At 48.6% G+C, this 23282-nt stretch overlaps 5 protein-coding genes across 5 annotated transcripts; 3 read left to right on the plus strand and 2 right to left on the minus strand.

Moving 5' to 3' along the window:
• Positions 1-177: 177 nt before the first annotated feature.
• RhiXN_11237 (calcium/calmodulin-dependent protein kinase) lies at positions 178-1913 on the plus strand (the record flags this gene model as incomplete). The annotated part of the gene is made up of 7 exons (XM_043331052.1): positions 178-204; positions 257-385; positions 437-839; positions 887-1027; positions 1082-1291; positions 1416-1525; positions 1581-1913. 7 exons carry the CDS (start codon positions 178-180, stop codon positions 1911-1913), a joined length of 1353 nt encoding a protein of 450 aa, XP_043186397.1.
• Positions 1914-2528: 615 nt separating this feature from the next.
• Positions 2529-5627, minus strand: RhiXN_11238 (CHAT domain protein; the record flags this gene model as incomplete). Its single annotated transcript, XM_043331053.1, has 4 exons — positions 2529-3323; positions 3376-5138; positions 5200-5302; positions 5580-5627. The coding sequence occupies 4 exons, from the start codon at positions 5625-5627 to the stop codon at positions 2529-2531; spliced, it is 2709 nt and encodes a 902-aa protein (XP_043186398.1).
• Positions 5628-8185: 2558 nt separating this feature from the next.
• RhiXN_11239 (cytochrome P450 family protein) lies at positions 8186-10646 on the minus strand (the record flags this gene model as incomplete). The annotated part of the gene is made up of 16 exons (XM_043331054.1): positions 8186-8355; positions 8408-8436; positions 8490-8522; positions 8582-8686; positions 8736-9062; positions 9218-9284; positions 9344-9437; positions 9490-9640; positions 9691-9760; positions 9810-9918; positions 9981-10010; positions 10124-10150; positions 10216-10241; positions 10290-10333; positions 10390-10481; positions 10530-10646. 16 exons carry the CDS (start codon positions 10644-10646, stop codon positions 8186-8188), a joined length of 1491 nt encoding a protein of 496 aa, XP_043186399.1.
• A 3797-nt stretch (positions 10647-14443) lies between these two features.
• Positions 14444-16651, plus strand: RhiXN_11240 (cytochrome P450 family protein; the record flags this gene model as incomplete). The annotated part of the gene is made up of 13 exons (XM_043331055.1): positions 14444-14645; positions 14704-14842; positions 14891-15097; positions 15150-15271; positions 15325-15467; positions 15523-15643; positions 15706-15719; positions 15770-15959; positions 16013-16079; positions 16139-16153; positions 16211-16318; positions 16373-16519; positions 16576-16651. The coding sequence occupies 13 exons, from the start codon at positions 14444-14446 to the stop codon at positions 16649-16651; spliced, it is 1551 nt and encodes a 516-aa protein (XP_043186400.1).
• A 1444-nt stretch (positions 16652-18095) lies between these two features.
• Positions 18096-22951, plus strand: RhiXN_11241 (protein-histidine kinase; the record flags this gene model as incomplete). The annotated part of the gene is made up of 14 exons (XM_043331056.1): positions 18096-18875; positions 18926-19101; positions 19148-19242; positions 19294-19388; positions 19442-19519; positions 19576-19629; positions 20013-20231; positions 20324-20461; positions 20533-21708; positions 21760-22234; positions 22292-22547; positions 22602-22733; positions 22790-22836; positions 22893-22951. The coding sequence occupies 14 exons, from the start codon at positions 18096-18098 to the stop codon at positions 22949-22951; spliced, it is 3780 nt and encodes a 1259-aa protein (XP_043186401.1).
• Between the last annotated feature and the right edge of the window lie 331 nt (positions 22952-23282).

A 23282-nucleotide genomic window follows, 5' to 3' on the forward strand; every position in this document is an offset into this window, starting at 1 on the left:
CGTTGAATGCGGTGATGTGTGACGTTAGGGAATAATCTATTCAATGCTTTGTCATCGGAATGCTGTGTTTGTGTGTCCGGCTGTGTCAAGGGCAGATCACGTGTTGGGGCCACTTATAACTCGGGATCCCTGGTAGCTTGGGCGCCAACCCTCTCCGCGTTTTAACCACCACCAAGAATGCCACCCCAGACCGTGCCGTGCCAGGTGCGAGCGATGGGACTAGTTTAGTCGGATTTGTATGCTGATTTACATACAGTACCGAACGGGCAAGACGCTCGGAAGCGGCACTTACGCCGTCGTAAAGGAGGCAGTCCATATCAAGACCAACAAGTACTATGCTTGCAAGGTCATTAACAAGAAGCTCATGGAGGGTCGCGAGCACATGGTAAATGGCTCATTAATCTCGCACTAATTCGGCGCTAATTGGAATTGATAGGTACGCAATGAGATTGCGGTGCTGAAAAAGGTGTCGAGCGGACACAAGAATATCGTGACTCTTCACGATTATTTCGAGACGGCCCACAACCTCTATCTCGTATTCGACTTGTGTACGGGTGGCGAGTTGTTTGACCGCATTTGCGCCAAGGGCAATTACTACGAGGCCGATGCCGCCGAGCTTGTCCGGACCATCATGCTCGCTGTTCAGCACATCCACGATGCGGGCATCGTTCATCGTGATCTCAAGCCCGAAAACTTGCTGTTCCGCACCAAAGCGGAGGATGCAGATATCATGATTGCTGATTTCGGTCTCTCTCGCGTCATGGACGACGACAAGTTCACCCTCCTTACTGAAGTCTGTGGTACTCCAGGCTACATGGCTCCCGAGATCTTCAAGAAGTGTATGTTGATATTCTTTATCCCCCTAACTAAACTCATATTTTAATAGCCGGTCACCACAAGCCCGTCGACATCTGGGCAATGGGTGTCATCACATACTTCTTGCTGTGTGGATACACGCCATTTGATCGTGATAACCAACAGCAAGAAATGGAGGCCATCATCCGTGGCGACTATCGCTTTGAGCCAGGTTTGATAGTCTTGGCGCTTGGTGTCTAGTGACTAATATTATAACCTCCGACAGCTGAGTATTGGGCTAACGTCTCCGAGACTGCCAAGGACTTTGTTCGTTACTGCCTAACCATCGATCCTAACAAGCGTCCGACCGCCGCTCAGGCACTTGAGCACAAATGGCTAGTTGACATTTCTCAGCACTTCGTGCCTGAGAGTGAGACAGGCCAGCCCACCAACTTGTTGCCCCACATTCAGAAGCAATTTGATGCTCGCAAGACCTGTACGTCTTCATTTCACTTCATTTTGTCCCTCATCCACGCGGTCCGCCCAGGGGCCGGAAGACTCTGGGTCCGGGGTATTGTTTTCAGTTATTGATCGTATTCCTATTTTTGCAACACGCACAGTCCGCAAGGCCGTACTTGGCATGATGGCAATGCGCCGCATGTCCACGATGCCGATGAAGACGTCGCAACTCGCGCTGGATGTCGAGCAATACCGGAAGGATGCAGAGGAGGTGCGCAGGAACGAATGCTCATCTTGGAGTAACTAAACTGATTATATTTTAATAGGAACACGTCGACGAGGTACTTGCAAAGCCTGAGGATCTTAGTTCACCATCTACCCCCACTGCCGCTACTTCTTCTACCCCTCCCCCTTCATCTACGCCACCTGCCCCGTCCTCTGTTCCACCTGCTGCTGTGCACGCTCCTGTTCCTACTACCCCATCCATGACCCAAACCCAAGCCTCTCCTAAAGCTCCTTCTCCTGCCCCCAATCTTCCTAAAGCCCCATCACCGGCTCCCCCATCTACCAGCAGTTCGGACGGTGGCAAGCGTGGCGGGGGATCTCATCGTTCCAGTTCCGGACACTGGTGGCAGCGGTTGACGCGCCATTTGCCGTAATTACAGGGCCGTGGCGTATCTATTTACGAACCGAGTTCCGAAGACGAGAAGAGTATCAAGGCGGAACAGTAGGAATAAACTACAAGATGAGCTCAAGGGGTGATCGTGATTGCTTTTATAATTGTGTTTTTTGACCAGCCATATTAAATTTAGTTTCTTGTCTTTTTGATTGTTCTTTTCTTTTTCCGATGTTTTGATCGACTGGTAGTGAAGCAAAACGTACATATTTCATGGGCCGCGGGTCAGTGTGATCAGCTCGTCCAGGTCATTTTGATCTTGATCGAGGTAGATGAGCTGATGTGATATACGGGGTTGGATTGGATATACTGCCGACACTTTCCCAGTGCTGTAAGCCAACCGTAAAGGTCGACTGGTATGTTTCGTTAGGGCTTGATTTTGTGATGTGCGCGTAGAATCGGTTTGCGCTGAGTGTTCAAAATCCAGTATATTCCAAGTGCTTGGCCAAGAGGTTGGAGATGCCGGAAAGGCTAGCGGCTGCAATTTCTTCTCTGCTTACTTCCGTGATGTAATTTTCTCTTTGTATATTTAACTTAATTTGGTGGCCAAGGATACGTATTTATGTACTACAGGAATCACTTGTTGCTTAACCCCATCCTACGACCCAATATGAATAAAACACGCCCAGCGTCCAAACGCCTTCTCTCCTACCTTCTCACGCAGTGCAGCGACAGCATTGTGAAGCGCTCGACCTGCCTCCCCGTTTCCCAACTTTCCCTCCTTCATCAGCTCCGCATATACCCTATCTGCTACAAACGGCGCATCCTCATCTTTCACCGACCACCTTGTTGCAATCACGCTCGGATACCCAGCCATCAACATCCCCGACGCAAGGTGTATCGCTTCGTCCGGCAACTTGTCGTCGCCTGTTGCTGTCTGACAAGCTGACAGAAATGCGAGTCCTTTATTTCTAAACGATCGCCGGTTGATAGCAGCAAGATCGAGTGTACCGTCGTGCAGGAAGAAGCCGCTCTTGGTAGCATTGACAACATTTTGGTGAGCATAGCAAGCAAAGTGGACCCAGTCGTGCTCCTCCATCGCATCCAGTACGGTAGCTGTTGTTGCCTGTTCATTTATGAGTTCCGAGTATTTGCCATTATTTTGGGTATGATCCTTGACTAGCTTGAGCTCGGTGATTGTACCAGGGAGTGATGTGTGTTTGGGCGTGTTTGGCTGACCGACTGCGAGCACCCGAGGTGCGGTGTTGAGCGTACTGGGGTTCGATGCCAGAAGGGCGGTAAGCGTAGGCGTGTACGACGATACAACATAGTTGAACACCTTGCATCCATGCTGACTATAGTCGCCAGCTGCATGCAGTGGCAAAAAGGACAGGGTGCCTGTCGGACACCAGGTAATATGTGGCAAGTCTAAGTCGTTCTCCGGGACGTTCTTCTGCACGGGAACTATTAGTAGTTAGATAGGAGAGCGAAAGAGGCGGGCATACCGTATATCCAAGAAAGTCCAACACCGGCTTGACAATATCGCTCCACAGATCAAGTAGCATACTGGCAAAGCCATCTTTGTATCCTGGTAGTGGTACGAGTTTCACTCCACGTTCGCGAAACCCCTTGTTGCGAAGAGACCCTTCGAGCTTTTCACGAGCTTCTTCAGCCTTTCGTAACGTGAAATTGGGGAGATGGAGGTGACTGATGGTCGATTGTCCGGGAACGACAAGAAGCGCGTCACAGCGCCCTTGGTCACAGCGGTGATGGCTGCAGCCGATCACAACCACAGGTCCATGTCGTGCAGCATTAATGAGCCGGTCCGATTTCAGAGGCAGAAGAAAGTCATTGAACCCGTCGAGTGTGCGTATCTGAGCTAATAAATGGTTGTAGCCTATAGCTAGGTTGTGTCGATCAACCAACGAATTGATCTTGGGTGTGAATGTACGGGACACGGATAGCTCAGTACCGGTCTGATGCAAGGTATTTGCTATCGATTGAAGCTGAGTAGCTATATCCGGATGACATTTGTAAAGCCGGTCAAGAGGCGAGCGGAGCATAAGACTCTGGCTCCAGACCACACATCTTGCGTGTTCCAGCCACTCAAGAGCCACGTCGAAGGCGGACGAGAGAATAGCGGTTGAACTGGCCTTGGCGGCTATATTCCCAGCTTTCTGTAGGTCTTGATACTGTTGATTTGTGGATGAGCCGAGCCAAATGAACTGGGGCATAAGGTTGATTGCAGTCTTGTATGCTTCCATACAATCACGAAGACAAACACTACGCCATGCCCATTCGAGCGCATACATGAACGTTTCGCGTGGGGGTCCAGCTGTTGACTGGGACGCTGTACGAAGAAGATGCATAGCTCGGTGGAAGGTGCATGAATGTTTCGTATGCTCATAACGAGTAAAATATGAGAGCGATAACTGGAATTGAAGCTCAGACATGCATGCGTGATCGTCCGGGGTCAACGCGACTGCACGATATTTGTAATCAATTGACTTTTCGAGGTCGTTCATGTCACCTGTGCGCTTGAATCGAGCACTGTAGTCCAATCCTAGATTCATAAACAGGCGCGGTAAGCCTGGGTCATCGTCGGGGGTCAATTCGATTGCACGAGACTTGTACTCGGTGGACTTTGCGAGATCGTTCATATCGCCCGTACGATTAAATTGAGTACCGTAGTCTACTCCTAGGTTATTAAGCCATCGCGGTAGGTCTGAGTGATCCTCGGGAGTCAGTGCGACGGCACGAGATTTGTACTCCATTGATTTTTCAAAGTCGTTCGCGTCACCTGTGAGCTGGAATCGATCACCGTAGTTTATCCCCAGACCAGCAAGATATCTTGGTAGATCTGGGTGATTTTCGGGCGTCAATGCGATTGCACGAGACTGGTACTCTATTGACTTTGTAAGGTCGTTCGTATCGCCTCTATGCTTGAACCGACGGGCATAGCTCATTCCTAAACTATTGAGCAGGTGCGGCAGGTGCGGGTGATCATCTGGGGTCAGTGTGGCTGCGCGAGAATAGTATTCTATTGACTTTGCATTGTCGTTGATGTCGCCCGTGCGGCTGAATCGCGCCCCGTAATCTGCTCCAAGATGGATAAGCCGGCAGGATAAGGTCCGGCAATAACTGGGGACCAAAGATAGTGCACGATTGTCATATTCTATAGCTTTCTCAACGTCTTCCAGCTTTCCCCGGCGGTGAAATTCACTGCGGTGAGAGACCGCTAGCTCAACTAGCTCGCTAACGTTGACATCTGTGAGTATAGTATAGATCAGCCTATAGGTAATACATCTCATATAATTTTGAAAACTCACTTAGACGTACACTGGCACCCATCTCTGTTGCTCTGCGAGTATCCTTGGCTTCTCCGCCCTGATCCGAAACTTGCTCCGCTCTGTCTTTAGAGCTTTCCTGTAGCTACAGTCCTGGCTTTAGCTCGAGCCACATGAGCGGTCGAAATATCTGCCTGCCTGTTCGCCCTGTATAACTGTACACTCACTGTGCTCTTTATTGAGCCACTGCTTGATCTCCATGACGCTCCAACTATGCTAATCGCTTCCTGATTCTTGATCGCTACTAGAACAAGCGTTTTCACTCGGATTGCTACGCAGACCCGGCAAGTAGAGTGTGAGTTAGAGGAAACCTACTTGATTTTATGTATCTGGAACTCGTAACGCGTACAATGTTAACTTACGTAGAGTAGTCGCTGCTGGGACGGGGAATTTGTTGTACCATTCTCCATCCCAGGCCTTCTACGTCTTATCCCTATCCACCCGGATCCTCTGTGGCCCTGTACAGATGCTGCGTATCCTTTTTCCTCCTTCTCTTCTGCCCATCATAGATATTTATCCCCTGCTTAGGCTGTGTGTATTCCAGTGCTGGAAAAATCTATTCACGTTTGTCACTGCCTGGCTAGAAAGCCATGATCAACCATATATATAGGATTTGATCTTCGGAAATGCGAAGTGCTTTCTCTGAGGGAGAAACGCTAAGGCTCGCTCGCGTTCGCCCATCGTTCTCCCCGCGTTTGATAAGTTGATGAGCTCCATAAAGCCCTGCAATTGGTCGACTGGCGTTCATGCCATTTCGGGACATTCATGTGACACTTGTCAATCCCAATTAAGTAGTGCCCGGCGAGAGCATGAGAGCCATAAGTTCTTCTGCGCGCCTTTGAGCCCGACGGTTTTGGTAGAGGCCCCGATCCAATGAATCCCGAAATAACAGTACTATTTTATGCACCATCTTAGACATGTAATTGCCCTGTATATATCAGCTCATACAAGTCCATTGATCATGAGCAAACTCGAGTGCGCATGTAAGTAAACATTATTATTCAACCTGCACATCGTTCATGTACGTCCCGCCAATATGACAACTTCGGGCAAGGGCCCCAGTAAACTGAGGCCTATGTAGGCGCTGATCCAGGTGATATCGATGGTGTCGGAATCAGTCATGTGATAGACCTGGAGTGTGGAGTTCGGCGAGCAAGAAAGTGACTTGCCGAAGTCACAGTATGCACTCATGATCAACATGGAACGTATGTGGCCGGGACCCCTGATTGCGTCTTTGGCTTCCAGTCGTGGATCCTCGGAGTAGCCGTCTCCCACTAATTTCGAGTAAAGAGATCGGTCTGAACTCCCTTTTAGGAATGCTTGGGAACCGGGTAAATTAGATGTATATCGACGCAGCGTGCGGAGGCGATATCCTTCATATTTGAGCTGGGCTCACGTGACTCAGGGGGCTGCCCAAAAGCTCAACGCGTTCACGTATACTTTGTTGGCACTGAGCTTCCGTAAGGCTCGCGAAAAATAGAATACAAGGCCGTATTTGATAGAATATCATGAGTTCTGCACGCGCGGGCCCAGACTCGGACTGTTCTTAAGTGCCAGCGCGTTTAGAGACCTCACTGTATGCGTCCAGGTTCGCTAACCCGCGTCCGCAGTTTATTATATTTCGGTGATCGCCATTGCCCTATTCTGCCCTTCTATTTGCCCGTAGCCCCTTCTTGGTGAGTGCCGCTGTTGCTTCCAAAAGCTCCCGTCAGATTCGCTAATCGACGGAGGCGACCCCCTGTCCTTTTAGGGATCCTCTTTGCCTCCCGATACTCGCGAACTATGTGCATGATCTGTACAGATACAGTCTTCCAGCTGGGGCTTTGTACATGGCTAGCGGTAGGTGCGCGTTTATTTGGTCGCACCTAGATTCAGTACTCACATATACCCAGCGTGGAGATGACGAGTCGCTGCTCACTCCCGTTGCGCACCCGCACGGTTTATCTCACGCTACCTACCCGCCTCACCCATTCGTACTACTGTAGTACTACTGTCGTTAGTACAATCTTTCTGTACTTTGCCTCGACCTCTCGCGTTTTCTGTTGTTTGTTGTATGCTAGTCTCATTTCGGTCTCTCTCTCTTTTATTTTCTCCCTCGATTCGTTTGTCGCTTTACACAGTAGACGCACGGTTGATCCACTACCGCTTTTGCGCACGCCGCCGTGCGGCGTGCCCGGCTCCGCTACCCGCACCATCCTGCCGCACCTTTCCCTCAGGAAGTTGATCCAGACCCCTCCACCTAGGTCGCACCGCGAGCGTGGGCTGAATATGAATAAGACTAGGCTGGAAATACTGACGGTGAGCAGGAGATAGAGATGGAACGCTGCGCAGGCGAAGTGTGGGCAACTGCTGTTACTACCCAGCCTAGGAAATACAAATCGCCGTAGCTTTCAAAGGTAATATATACTACTCAAGTATATTCAACTGTAGTATAAACGACCTCTTACCTTTGAATATGTTCTACTTACTAGTAATCGAGCGGAAGCTTGTTTTGGTCTTATCGATGTATCGAAAAGGTCCTGTAGGTCAATTCAAAAATAAGTTGAGTGTTCCCGCCTCCCAAAATCAGCGTCCAAAACACTTAAATCGAGGATTTCATCTCGGTTGCTTGATCGCAGCGCAAATAGCACTTTGCGCAAGCTGACAGGTCTATCAGCGCTGGTCGCCAGCGCCATAACTTTCCTCAGTGAGACGAACTCGGCATCTAGATTAGGACTCGATGAACTACCTCAACGATCACACGAATGCAATTTCTGCATGTGCTATCCATGGCACTCTGGACATAGTTGATGATGAAGCATTGAACGAGGGATGGCGTGGTCTATCAACATGCCCTTTGCTGTAAAAGTGAGGGGTGAGTAAAATGGGATTGAATTTCAAAAATAGGATGGGCGCCTGAATGTCCGCTAAAAATCTATATAACAAACCAAGGCCAAGTGCGTGGGTGTCTATACACATCTGTAGCTATCTACTCTGTCTCTTCCAACACGGTCACTCCAATAGGCATCATGGGAGTCCCACTCAATTTCCCATCAGGTCGCTGGACATGCGGTTTGGCGACTCCAGTAGCATTCCATTTAATCATATCTCCGGAGGGATCGAACGTGAACGACGACACTAGGCGCGAGAGTACAATTTCTACATCTTCAGTGTCAGAATTCAGGGGTTTACTCCAAAAAAAGCTACAAACTCATCTCCAGTTGGGCGAACTTCATGCCTCTGGAGCAACAGCTGTCAACTTTTGCTAATTGAATTAATATGAGACCACTCACGGACACGCTCGCGGTCCTCCCAAGAATGTCATCCTAGCGATCGTCAAAAAGAATGTCCCAAAAAAGATATTCACTGCATTGCTAATACGTACATTGATGAATATATTCCAGGCGTTCGAGCATCCGAAACGCTGGCTGGCAATGGTTCAAGCCAGCGCTCAGGTTTGAACTCCTCAGCATCGGCCCCCCAAGTTCGTCTGGAGCACCGGATCAGTAAAGTCGCACAACATGACTTCTAATACTTACTTATCCTTATTAGCAGCTCGAAGGGCTATATGCAGAGTGGTACCTTTTGAGATTCGTATTGTCGATAGCGTGAACTCTCCGTCCTTGGTCTTAACAGGGTAATGGAGAGGTAGTGTCCAGTCCTTGGCTGCGACACGAATCGTAAATACCGGAGCATGAAGCCTCAGGGACTCTCGACAAACTGCATCCAAGTAAGACAGTGAATTGAGTTGGTCGTAATCCAAATTCTTTCCGTGAGAACGATGCGCTGTGTCAATTTCGTCGCGAAGTTTTGTTTGCACCTCCTGGTGCTCGGTCAATACGTTGATCACTTGCGAGAGAACAGAGCTAAGGTTTCATAAAAACTGGTCATTAGCTATGCTCTTAGCATGTGTAACTTCAGTACCTTATGGTGTCATGTCCTGCAAATGCTAGCCCACTAATGAATATAAATGTGCATATCTTATTACCACATTTTGGATTGCTCCACTATTATTACGCACTTGACTTGTGCCAATACCTCCTCATCTGTCATCTGGTCGTGAGGTGCGACGACAAGGTTTTGCCTCACTAGATGTTGACGATGTCAAGTCAAAAATAACAAAAACAGTGGAAACAGAATTGCTTACAGAGAGCCGTCATGATGTCCTTTCCGGCCGCCACTTCTGAATCCAAGGTTCCATTATCCATTGCTTCCCGTTTATGTTTCATTATCTCTGCTGCCTAAATCTTAGCTATCAGCGTCCCGTTCACATGCCACTTGTATCGAGCTGACCATCTTATACATAGTGTCAGACACGCTCTTCATTTTCTGCACAGGCCGGTGTGGGATCCACTCTACAATCGCCCGACGAAAGGAAGCAGGCCCTATCCGAGAGAAAAATGTAATAAATGGATGAAAATACCACATTTCTATTATCAAGGCACTTTAATAATGGTTAGAGATGTGTAGAGGCAATAGTACGCCCACACTCACAGAAAGTCGCGAGAAGCGGCCAGATAGTCTGGAATGTTTCCTTCCAATATCCCAAACGAATGGCCAATTCCTAAACGAAGAAGTTCAGTTAATCTCCACAACAGGTGTTTGTAACACACCTGCTTGACCAATGATCTCAAGGGAAATCAAGTGGATCCATTTGAAGATGTCAACTACCCCCGCGCTGGCTTCGTTCAGTTCAACCTCTGATTTCAAGTTCTCGACGAACTGCGAATATATGTGTTAGCGTATAGCTCGATCAAGATCCCGAATTATAACGAGTGACTCACCTTTTGCCCAATTGCTGTTATAGTAGGCGTCTGGATGCGAAATATTATCAGATAGTACGGATATCGCGATAGGAAAACTTTACCACTACGCGCAAAAGGAATAAATGTGAGATTTTGCAACAATATTATACATCCTTACTCACGATTGCGAATGTGGCTTGTGGTGAAAACTGGGTTTAAGATCTTTCAAAAATTCAATGCCGTATAGCTAATGACTGGGATAATCGACACATACTTTACGTTGGATTTTATGCTGGTGTCCTAATGAGAGTTAGCCATAGTTATGAAAGCTCATGCTACCGAGTTTACCATAGACTGTAGAAACTACTTGTCCAAATACAAGCTCTAGCCAACTAAATTCAATAAAGATGTTTAGTAAACAACAAAAACAAGTAAGTGAAAAGCTCACGTAGTGAACCAATCGGGCTCCTTAAAGGAATCATGTGCCTTGATCAGGATCTCTTGGAGCGCCCGCGGGTCTGAAACCCATAGCTCGCTTGCCTGTATAAAAGTGTAGCTAAGTCGTCACTAATAATCTCATTAACCTACCCCAAATGGTCCCTGTATTCGGCATACTGAACCATAAGTATTCCTTAATTTATCTTGAAACTCGAGGCCTCCTTCATCGTCGAAGATATCGGACACGCTTCCTGTCAAAAGCAGCATATTTAGCTACAAGGAAAACGTTTTTTGAATCGGTTACGTGCCCCAAACCGCCGAAGTCGCAGTAGGCCCATCCAACATCGAAATATCTGACTTAGTGTTCAATGTTTTGTACAGAGCCAATATACCCATTGCACCGGCGACGCCAAGTAAGACATAGCAAAGTTGATGGTGATACGAAATTCCTAGTTGCAACAACGCCGAGCTGGGTTGGACTGAAGAAATTTTTGACATAATGAGCGGGCGTTGGAAGACAACCCCGAGCTTGGAGGCGAGTGGTAGACCGGCTCTTTGTTGTTTTATATGTACGGAGGAATGCTACGTTAATATCAGGTCTGATTCCTAATTCATTTTCTGCTGTGAAGCATTGCTGTGACATAACAACGTGCGTTCAATGCCGGAGGTAGATCTATTCGGCAGAATCTACCAGTCCAACTCTCTAATCTAGCCTGTCATGTCTCTACGGGGACCCGAAAAAGCGTGGAGTGCTCCAGAGTGCTCAGGTTTTGGAGACCCGTTCATTTGGATCCTACCAGGTCCGGAGCGTACCACGAGCACTTCGGAGCGTCATATTTTATGCTCCAAAATACTCGCTCGCCTTTACGAGTGAGCGAGCGCTCCGGGGGTTTTCGGATCTCCGTATACGTACGTTGCTTTGAGCTGTAACTAAATCACCAGTATTGATCTCAAACACAAACCTAATCACGTACGTGAAATTTGAGTTGATTTAGCCTATATAGATTTTGATGGGAATTAGGCCGGTGCTGAAATGGGTACCAGCAAAAAATTCTGATGCAAACTAATCTAAGGAATACAGGTAGCCCTTGTTATTATATTTAGCTTGTAAGCTCAGTGTATCGCATTCTGTATTTTAGCATGATCTCTGGTTCAGGAGCAGTGAATAGGTTTATCCAGCTTGGAGATAACACCTTTACCTAATTAATGTTTTGGTCCCATCAATTTGAGCGACATGGATTGTATGATTAGGCGGTAGATTTAGTCCGTCTCATGTTACTAGCGTTTTCACCTACCTTGATTTTTAGCTTGGAGTTGGGTCGAATCGAGTCCAGAGATTGTGTGTAGTCATATGCAAGCCGGTAGTGACTTACCTAAGGGCTAAGACTTTGCATTTGTCTTAATAAAACATTGCGGGGTTCCCTGAGACATTTGCTGTGCTTGATTTCAACTTAGTGTACAGTACTTATGACGCTGCAAACTAGTCGAAACCATAGCATCCCCGTTTTCCCCTTTGAGTTCAAAAGTGCAGACTTTTTGGACGTAGAAAATCGAGCGGTATATGTGGAATGCCGACAAAATCTGACCATTATTTCCATTAATGCGCACCCTCAACTTACTACCGTATTCAGTCGAGGTGCGGATGTCTGGCAAAATCCGGGCGTCATGTGGATTTGGGGCTCACCGTGAACAAATAGAAGACTTCGTTCCAGGTAAAGCGAGCACTCCAAAGCATCAAATGACCTCCAAAGTCCTCGTGGGTTTTCTGAATTCATGAATCTGGTTGAATCCAAACGGGCAGGTCCCCAAAACCTGAGCACTCTGGGGTTTTGGGAGTCCCCGTATAATACGCTCACGAAGTTCCACAAGGTCTTAGTCAGCTGAAGTTTATGTTACTCTATGATATTGACGTGACGCTTATTTATCCAAATAAAGTATGTAATGACTAAGCCTCCTGCCTCGCTCCACGAGCCTCCGCAAGCGTACAGAGAACACGGAGAACCATGAATAACCCCAAGCAACTGTGGGCTCAACAGTTAGGATAGAGGCCCCGGTCAAACAAATCCTGAGACAATCGTACCACTTTATACACCATCTGAGTCATGTAATCGCCTTGTATATCGGCTTCTACAAAGCTCTCGAGCAAATAATATCCGCGACCAATGCGCATATATAAATAAACGGCAGCCTTGAGTCTGCATACCCTTCATGTAGATCCTGCCGTTGTGACAACAACTTCCGCCGAAGGAGTTCAGTAAACTAAGTACATAGCGGAGTAAAGGAGAAGGGGACGGTAACGTAAAGGTAGGGCTTCAACCCAATTTGAGTAGCCTTCACAAGCTTTCACGTCCTGACCAGCCTGGTAAGAGTGGGAACAAGTCACGTGCCAAAAGAGGAAATTGGAGCTCAGCGAGCAAACAGCTATCTTTTGGATTCTTTGTATTATGCACCACCTTAGGGCAAAGCCCCATGGTGTGGAGTAACCCTAGGTAGATATTCTACAACTAATTAGGAGATTAACGGGACCGGATGTTGAGCCAGAGGCGGGAAACGGCTACTTACCGAAGTCACAATGATACATAGGGAATTTGTAAAGCTTGTGCTAGATAGGCGAAGTGCGCCACGTTAGCTCTGCCGAGTTCTGGGTCAACGCTCTGCCGAGATGTTTTACTCATGAACCCCCTGAAGTTGGTGCGTTCGAATGCACATACCGAATTCGGTACGCTGAAAAAATGGAAATATTGTAAGCTACAGTAAACTAATGTAAGACCAAGCTTCCTTTTTACTAGAACCCCAGCTTCAGGCCTGAAATCATGTCTGCAAGTAGCGTGGTCAACGGCAAGGAATAAAACTGTACCATGAGCCATCAATATGCGTACACAAAGCCGCCGGAGTTGTATATGGATATCTCATGATTCTATAGTGGCGACTGGATCAATAGGTACGGTGCAGACAGGCATGGTACCGTACGCGTGTCTCTCTTACTCCAACGGTTTGATAAATTTAATAATACTAAAACCATTATTACACAAACATGCTTTGCAGCACCTCTGAACACTGGATCTAGAAGAAACGGATGCGTAGCTATATAAATCTGGGAATAAAATGCCATAAATTGTATTTCGTTACTGCGACTTCAATCTCACTGACATGATAAGATATAAGAGAGAACCACTTTGACCAGGGACCTTCAGTATGAACTTGGTTGGGATAGATGGGTCGAACCCGGATATAGATTCCGATGGTCACATGTCTCGCCACGATGTTCCAATTCGACCATTAACGTTACATGTTACCACAATACGTAGCATTGCCTCGTCGCGGAAAACACGCACCTATTATTCGTTTCAGTATATCGATGGCAATGTGACCCATTCAACGCCTCTTCGCTACGGGGTGCTAAAAATGGGGGGCGAATTCGAACAGATAATGGCGTCTTGGAGTCACCCCGAAGGACCCTGGGTTAGGGATACCTAGCATGCCGATCCGCCCGTAATCAATGGCAGCACGCATACATTACAATCGATGCTCCAGGTTTTGGAGCCTTGATTTTTTTGGCCACGCGAAGGGCCAGGGCGTCCTTGACGAAAATAAGGCATGCAGCCGAATTACCCCAGTGTTACGCCGATCAACCACTAATTTAGAGTGTGGCTGGGGGTTTCACGGTACCTAATTTATGGACACCCTCCAGCCTAACAATAGTTTCAAACGATTTAACATGTACAATAGTCTTCCTGTGGCACTCCTTATTGTTGCGGCTGATTCGGAATCCTACCGGGCCTCTATGCCGGAGGATTGCCCCTAGTGAGACAATAAGGTCATTCAAGGCGGCCAATTTCCGGGCCACACTTCGTTGATACCCCTAGGCTTGTTTCGAATGTAGGGAATCGGTACTGATGTGGTCCCAAGATGGTCATAGAGATTATCTCAGTGATAACTTACGCCGTTAGTCTATCCCCCACATCTGAACTCGGTCTATTCTCTATAGTATCTGCAGTATAAATCGGATCTCACTGCCATTGTCTACTCCAAGCCCCTTCTCGTGTTCATTCTCTCTGTTATCCATGTCAGGCAGCATTCTCTCTTCACTTTTGCTCGTACTGGGAGTCGGTGCCGTCTCAAGTTATTTGGTTCTGCGCAAACTACGTCTTGGTCGACTACCTTTACCTCCAGGCCCTCCTTCATACCCTATAATCGGACAGCTACTATCTATTCCCAGATCCTCAGAAGGTCGCGCATTCATCGACATGAGTGCAAAGCTAAATTGTTCGTATAATTACAAATTAGAGATAAGATAAGATTGATGACATGTCTGGTTTGATAGCCGACATCATTTCGTTTAATGTCTTTGGCACAACCATCATCGTTCTCAATTCGAACGAAGTCGCAAATGACCTCCTTGAGAAACGATCAAATATACACTCTGGCAGATATTGTCCCCCCATGATAGCGTCACCCAAGCTGTAAGCCGATCTCTAACACGCTTATTGCTGATTTGACGTTTCCGGAAGCATTAATTTGAAGGATTTTGTGGCGTTTATGGATACGAATGAGCTTTGGAAGAAGCAGCGCCGGGCTATGGGCGCACGCCTAAATAAACATGCTGTAACCACATTTCGATCCTTGCAAGAACTCGAAGCAAGACGGCTACTTTCACGTCTCTTGGCGGCACACGCGGAACCCATGTCCTCGGACTTTCTCAACGAAGAGTTTTACAGGTGAGATCCCTCGAAGCTCTGTTATTTCCTAAGCTTATTTCTCGGGTGAAAGGACGACTTCTGCCGTATTTCTGGAGTCGGTCTACGGCTATGAGCTCAAGTCAGCTCAAGATCCATTTTTCACTAATATCTCGAAAATGAATGCGATCCTATCGCACGCATCACTCCCTACAGGTAGGTATTTATCTATCCATTAGGTTAGCACTGTATCTTACCGTGCCTTTCAGCCTTTCTGGTGAATGCGTTTCCATGGATGGAGAACATTCCTGACTGGGTACCGGGAACTGGATGGAAGCAAAAGGCTTACGAGTGGCGGGATCAGAAGGACCGGGCTATGGGTGATCCGTACAATTGGGCCAAACAACGCATAGTAAGTCGGATAACGGACGGGGTATAGTAATGGCATTAACAGCATGGCCCTGTAGGTCAGTGGTGCCGACGACTGCTCGATTGTCTCTCTAACCTACAAGGAGCTTCGGGAGACGGGGTGGAGCGAGGCGGACGCTGATGAATTTTGCAAGAGTGTAGCCACTGGTCTCTTAGGAGGTAGGATATGTGTATTGGAATGACGGGGTTCCATTTTGCTAATTAACGTTCGAAATGAACAGCGGGCACAGAAACGGTATGACACACCTAGCCAGACTAGTGAACCAATGCTGACGATTCCCGTAGTCGACACTAGCGATGATGTGGTTCGTAGTGGCAATGGCGAAGCATCCAGAAATCCAAGAGCGGGCTCAAAGGGAGATCGATGCGGTGGTGGGAGCTGATCGCCTACCGACCGTCGCAGACCGACCGTGCTTGCCGTTTGTTGAGCGGTTGATGACCGAAGTTGTGAGATGGCACCCTAGTGCGCCATTCGGTAAGCATACCCATCGAGTGAGAGTGTTCAATTTCGATCTGATTAAATTGCAGGCGCGCCTCATATTTGTACAGAGGAGAATGAATACCGAGGATATCGGATTCCAAAGGGTGCAATAATGTGAGTGACGTTGAGACCTATGCATATAAGGCCGCTAAAAATATGCTGGTGTTTCTTAGGGTCGGACATGTGACGTAAGTAACCTCGTACTGAGCTTGACTCGAGCCAAAATTAAATCCGTATAAATATAGGGCCACTGTCAGAGACGAACGTGTGTATCAGGATGCAGAAAAATTCGATCCAGATCGGTACCTTGATCCAACGGTACCTCCCCCACAAGCCTTTGGGTGGGGTCTGAGGTAAGCGAATCACTGTAGCTTGACATACCATGGTTAAAGCTCTATTCACGATAGGATCTGTCCTGGTCAACACTTTTTCCGAGAGATCTTCTTCCTTGAAATTGCTTTAATGCTCGCGACTTTGAAAATCGAGAGGTATAAAGACGAAAACGGGAACGAATTGGTGCCGTCGGAGGAAACAACGGAAAACAGCTCAATTGCGTAAGTTATCATGCATGCAATACTGTTCTACCTAATTGATGATACTGTTTTTTCAGCTGTCCGGTGCCATTCAAGGTTAGGATCAGTCCCAGGTCGGAGCAGCATGCCGAGTTGATAGGTACTGCTATGTAAAAGAGAGCATTATTCGTTTTCGTTCCTAGATTTAAGTGTTATTCTTTTCAACTTGATTATTTTATAGGCAAATTTATGCAATTACATGCTGTTCGTTTCGTCCTTGAAACGTTGAAATTCTCAAAACAATTTGACATGCATTCATTCGTCTGTGACATACCGACAGTGGGGGCTGATGAGCACGAAAAAGACTTGCTAACACCGCTCATAAATAAGCTTGTTGAAGTAATATTGAGAACCCTAGATCAACGTACTGTTTGCGTCATAAAGTATGGATCAGGCAAACGTGTTACACGGCGATTTGTCCGAGTTGGATATATGCGTCAACGTTGATCCATACCAAGCCAACAGAGGTGCCTGTTGTCGGCAGTTTGCCAGGCTTTCGCAGTGAACTTTAGGTAGCCTTGTGCCAGGGTCAATCTGAACGACCAGAGTGTTGAAATATCCCCACATGTACAACGTTGCTTAGATTCGTGAGAATAGTCTATATCGTCTAATTGGGAGAGATCCGTACGCACCAAGGTATAGCCGCAACGTGAGAGCTGACTGGCCGGATATTTCGGGAACAAGGACAAGGCTACGCGTTCCATAGACGACAATGTAACGAGTGAGCCTAACGGTGATGTGCAACGCCAAGCCAGCCTGTAAAATGGTGTTTCAATGGCGTCATACTGCGATAAATCGGCCCTCAGCTCATGTATGCCTTTATGTATTTTGCATGAGACGAACCTTGTGCCTCGGGGAATGGGGAGGTTTAGACTATGTTTTGGCAAATAGGTGAGTGGCATGTGTCTTGCCCCTGAACTATCTCTAGTATCTGATTTTACCGTAAGCAGCGTGGGATTGGTTTATGGAAGCTGGAGGAATCTATTCGGGATTCGGCAAAGACGGCCAGATTTGCGTTGTCTTGGAAAAAGAGTACAGGTAGCAAATACTGTCATTTTATGTACATGGACCGTAAGGCTAGACTCGGTGAAAGAGAACAGAGTAATTTCATTGCGGTTCAATTGAATCGGGATGTGGAGGAATGGATAGAGCCCGGCGGTTGAGTTGTAAGCGCCCGATCGTCGGTGCCGAGTCGGCGGCTCGCTAAGGATTGTCAGGGACTATAGTGACGGCAGAAAGAGCAAAAAGACATAGCCAACCACCACCTGCAGTGTGAATCTGGCGGGATTCGTTCCGCAGGGATAGCAGGCCCGTGGAAGTGCAGGCAAGGCCGACAGAAAGGATTCAGGGAAGCTGAAGATTGAGCAACAACGGTCGCAGGTGCGTGTTCGGATTCAAGTTGGGATGATACGGATATTTTCCCCCTACTTACTCAACACGCCTTGATGATCCTCTAGACCCAAATCGACGTCATTTGTTCCGCATGCCCACAGCCACTTGGCACAACCAACAGAATTTCGGCATTGGTCTTATCATATCGTTCTTGGAATTGGCCTAGATGCCGCCCTCACAGCGCCCTTCGTTTCCGGCTTCCACACACCACACTTCGGGGACCTCTACCACCCCTTCCTCATCCACCTTTACTGCCATCCCGGCCCCTTCCTACACTGCGACGACTGCCCCTGATTCTCCTCTCCAACCACGCTCCAACAGCCTCGGTCCGAGCGCCAACTCACCGCCCAACCTCAACGACCGCCGCCCAGAAGCCCCCTCGACACCACACAGACAAACCAACACGAGCCACGGACCACTCCTCACCGCACCGTCCTCTCCCTCTTCCAACGTGCAGCATCCTCCGAACACCTCGGGACCGGTCAAGACGACGCGCTTCGACCGGTCAGCACTCCAGAGCCATTGGACCAGGTTCAAGCGAACCACCGGCTTTGGAGGCCCTCCAGGACCACCCACAGGCACCGGAACAGGCACCGGTACAGGCACTTCCAGCGTCGAGGGAAGCGGAGCAGATGATCTTGAGCCCAGGATTGGGAGTGTCAAGGGGAGTGGCGGTGTTCGCTGGGGACGGGTTGTTGCCCGCACCATAACCTCCGACGGAGACTTGAGTGGCGGGACCGGCCCAGGGTATAGAGAGCGCCCTAGCAGACTCGGTAGTAGGCTTTGGGGACGGCGGAGGCGGGACATGGCTGATATGGAGATGGGCCGCTCAGGATCGTTGAGAGAGATTACTAACCGTCATGGTACCCGCACCAACATTGACGAGTTGGAGCAAGAAGACGACTGCGAGGACGCAGAGGTCGACGCTGTTGTTGTTGATAACCAGGTATGTGTCATACTCCGTGTGCTGCGGACACAATTAACCCAATGAAGCAGTTCTTGTCTCTCGACAAGTCCACGCAGCGTTCACAGTCAACACACCCGCACCATGTGGATGACATTGGTACACCACCCACAGGTCCTACTGGGAGCACTAGTAGTGGTGTCGCCGAAACGAGGGCCATGGTTCTCTTGAGATATCGAATATGGCCCGTTATTGAGCGATTTTTCAGGTAGGTTCGCTACCATCACTGCGGACCATTGCTGATGTTACCCTAGTCTACACTTTCACGATCCTGTCTCTGAAGCACAATACATCAAGGAGACGTTTTATACCCACAAAACATTAGCGTTCTGGGCCTCATGCTTCTTAAGTCGGTCCAACCCTTTCATTTGATTCGCCTTGTTTGTAATTCGTCTCCTAGTTCTCAACTGGGTGCTCGCCACCTCGCTATTATCCCAGCAATCTTACATCTTGGGCGACAAAATATTTGTATATGGTGTTGCGCCCGTTCTCACAGTACGTCCATTCTCCTTACCACGCTTGTCATTTGGCTCACTTATATATCTTAGGTTCCTCTGCCCGTGTTCATCACCTTTGACTGGCCCCGAACTCGTCCATGGATATATCAGATCTGGCTTGCTGCTGCGGTATGGTCCTGGGCATGGTACAATATCATGTTCATGTATCTTTGCGGTAACTACAGCCAGCGAACTGGTTACATCCCGTGTTTGGACCGGGATTTTTTGGTGCTATTCTAGTAAGTTAACAACCAAGGTTTGACACCCGAGTAGCTTACCCTGGGATAGTTATGTGACAGGATTACCAGTTATCGCTATATTCGCACTGGGTCAAAATAGGACCGTCCAAACTTTCATGGTCATTTCGTTCGTTTGCACCGCAGCGGCTTTTGTGAGTATCTTTTATACCCCTGAGTGCGTCATTTGCGGCCGCTATCGAACATGGCTTGACGATGTCATGCCACGTGATTTCATGACGATCTCATACGTTAATATCGACGCGCCACCGCCACATTATTGACAAAGTGCCGATCTCAATTCAATTCAAGTCGCTCGACGCATCCATATCCACTCTTCTTGTGCCTTGAAATCGTCCATTCACACTACTTACTCTCGATCACAGTTCGTTCCATATAGATCCACATGGATCCGACACATTTTGAACCTTATTATCTACCACGCGTTTGTACTTTACATCAATTGGATGCGCGAAACAGCCGATCGAAGACTTCACGTACTACGGGACCAGCTCAAAACGCAGTATAAGCAAACCCAAAAGGCTCAGATCAGTGAGAGGAAAAGCTCGGACTCGAAGCGAAGGCTGACAAGCTACATTTTCCATGTGAGTGATAAGGATTCATAAGCATCATGACGAGAGCGATATTAGGTTACGGTGGCGGGAAATAGTGTTGCTGATCACTTCCACGTGTATAGGAGGTTCGAGTACCACTCAATACAGCTCTTCTGGCTGCCCAAAATTTGGCTGGGACCAATGCCATTCAACGAGAACACGAGATCGAATTTAATGCCCTCGAAGGGAGTTTAAACATGATGAGCAAGGTCCTGAATGACGTACTCGACTTTAATCGCATGGCAAGTCAAAACATTCTTCGTTGAAATACTTCCAATAACTCCCTTTTTAGGACTCGGGCCGTTTCGAAACCGTGTCTAAACCGTTCGCGTTTCATGCAGTCATTCGTTCAATGCTCGTACCCCTGGGGCTTGGTGCCAGCGCCAAAGGCCTCCAGCTCATTGTCGAGTTGGATGATGAAATCGACGTTCAGGCGCGACTCGCAGCTTACCGAGCTCAAGCGCGTGATATCAATTTTACACGCGGGGAGCAATACGTCTCGGCGGATACATCGCGCCGGCGCGTCGAGGAATGGGTTGCACAGCGCATGGAAGAGGGATCGGAGGAGGATGGGATTGTTATGGGCGACGAGATGCGGTTGAGACAGGTGGTGACCAACTTGGCGAGCAATGCCTGCAAATTCACCGAACCCGGCGGGCGAATCACCCTCCGAACCAAGCTCATCATTCCTGGACCTGAGAATCGGGCGAGGCTCTCGAGCGACCACCGGCCTTCGAGTGATTCGAGTAACAAATTCGATGTCAACCAAGATCATCGCGAGGTTCACATTTCCCCTCCCTTCGTCCGCGGTACGAGCGATGGGTCGGAGTTGGAGCGGTTATTGGAGCACATTGTTGTCCGGATCGAGGTGCAGGACACGGGCGTTGGGATCAGGCAGCAGGACATGGAGGAAAAACGACTGTTTTCGGCATTCATGCAGACGTCCAGTGGGCTTCGGCAAGGTGGGAAAGGGACCGGTCTGGGCCTCGCACTTGTTAGGCATATTGTTGCTCTTAGTGGAGGGCGATTGGGCGTCAAGTCCAAACGGGCAGTTGGCAGCACGTTTTGGGTCGAGCTCCCGCTCGGCGTCGGTCGTAAAGCCGTCGCAGGTGTGCATGCTACACGGGCCCGAGACGCCGCGGTCGATGCTATCAATTTCTCGGGTGGATGGAATCCGGAAGAGGTCGCCAGAAACGTGGATCAGGCAACGAGAAATATCGACGCGGCGGACAGGAGCCGGGAGGCGCTTTCACCCGGGGTTAGCGATGGCAATGTAGCTATGTTTGGGTCTACTCCTACTCATGGCGCAGAGGATATCAGTCCCCTTGCTAGCGGGATGGTCGCGTCGGTCGAACCGCTGGTCGCGTCGAGTAGTGGTGCATCTACGGGCTTGGGTTCTGGTGCTTTGTTGGCGGCTGGCGCACCAGCAACGCCTTTACAGAGCGGGAGTGCATTAAAGTCCATCATGGTAGGACCGTGTTCTATCTATTTGAATAGTATTATACTGATATTGTCATAGGAACATGGAGGCGTCGTTGAGCTAGTTCCACAACTTCCCATGCAATCATCGCACGAAGAAGGTCCTATTGTTGCGACACGCACATTATCCCCTGATACAGGTGGCCGGCCGAGCGTAGGGAATTCGCCTGTTACCTCTCGAGTCGGAGGGTCGGACAGTGCATCCAGACTGGCGCTCTCTGATCCAACTGCGTCGAGGATTGTCATGTCTGAGCCTGCCCCTTCACGATCTGGAACTGGCCTCAGCGACTCGAGAGTGGGGCTGAATGACCCAACTGCGTCAAGGATAGTCCTACCAGCTGAACTCCCCCGTGCATCACCCAAACCATCCGCACACCGGTCAATGCCGTCCGAAACTTCATTGCCTCCGCTCAAAACGACCGCACCAGCTCCGAGTAACGGTTCGCCAGTACGCCCGACGGCGGGCAGCGCGGAAAGTCTATCACCTCTTCGAGTTCTCGTCGTGGACGATGACTGTAAGTTTTTGATTTCTTCTCACATGGCTGTGAATTAATTTTTGGTTCGATATTTAGCGCTCACTCGCCGACTGATGACACGGATGCTCACACGTCTAGGATGCACTGTCGAGAACGCCGAGAATGGGCAAATCGCGCTCGACATGCTTTTAGCACCGCTGCCTACTCCACAGTCGCAGCGCACTCAATCCTCGGCCGGGTTTCCTTCGCCCTTATCGGCGTCTATAGAACATCCGACCCCAACTTTGGCGGCTCAATCGGGTGGGTGGGAGTATGGAGAATCCAAGTACGATATTGTGTTCCTAGACAACCAGTGAGTGCTGTTGGTTCACTTTCCCTATATGTCGTTGATACAAGGTATTTTTAGCATGCCGATATGTAGTGGCGTTGAAGTGGCTCGCCGGCTACGACAACTTGATCGAAAAGACTTTGTAGTAGGAGTGACTGGAAATGCTTTGACAGAGGACCAACAGGAGTATCTTCAAGCTGGAGCGAATCAGTTGCGTCATTTTACACATTTATGGTATCTGGGCCGGCACTGACGCATTACTATAGTGTATTGACCAAGCCAGTTTTAGAAAAGAGTTTGAAGGCCATGCTAGGTGAGGTTTTGCGCCCTCTACGTCATTAGTTCATTTGGTTGATCCAATCAATTTAGTGTTGGCAGACGAGCGACGAAAAACACCTGGTGCCCCGAGCACGCCGAGTGGATCTTAGTACACGTAAATTATTCGCGTTTAACTTGTTTGTTTTCAGTTATGGGTTTTTTAGTCACATATGTGTGTACATTCGCTTTCGATTTTGCTGTCATGTTTGCATGAGAAATGATATGGATATCCACACTCCGTTTTGTAGGACTACACGCATACATGTACTATAATTATGTGGAGCCAGTAAAAACTGCTATGTCGTCATAAGACTCTCAGGCGCCCATTATAGTCAAGTCATGGTGCGGAGGTGGTGCCCGACTAGATTGAAGAATGATATGAGGCAAGCTGTGCCCAGCTACGCTTCGTTCTCCACCGCTATATACATGGCTAACCTTGGC

The sequence above is a fragment of the Rhizoctonia solani genome, chromosome 14 (genome assembly GCF_016906535.1).
Source record: "Rhizoctonia solani chromosome 14, complete sequence".
In the NCBI taxonomy this organism is placed as follows: Eukaryota; Fungi; Basidiomycota; class Agaricomycetes; order Cantharellales; family Ceratobasidiaceae; genus Rhizoctonia; species Rhizoctonia solani.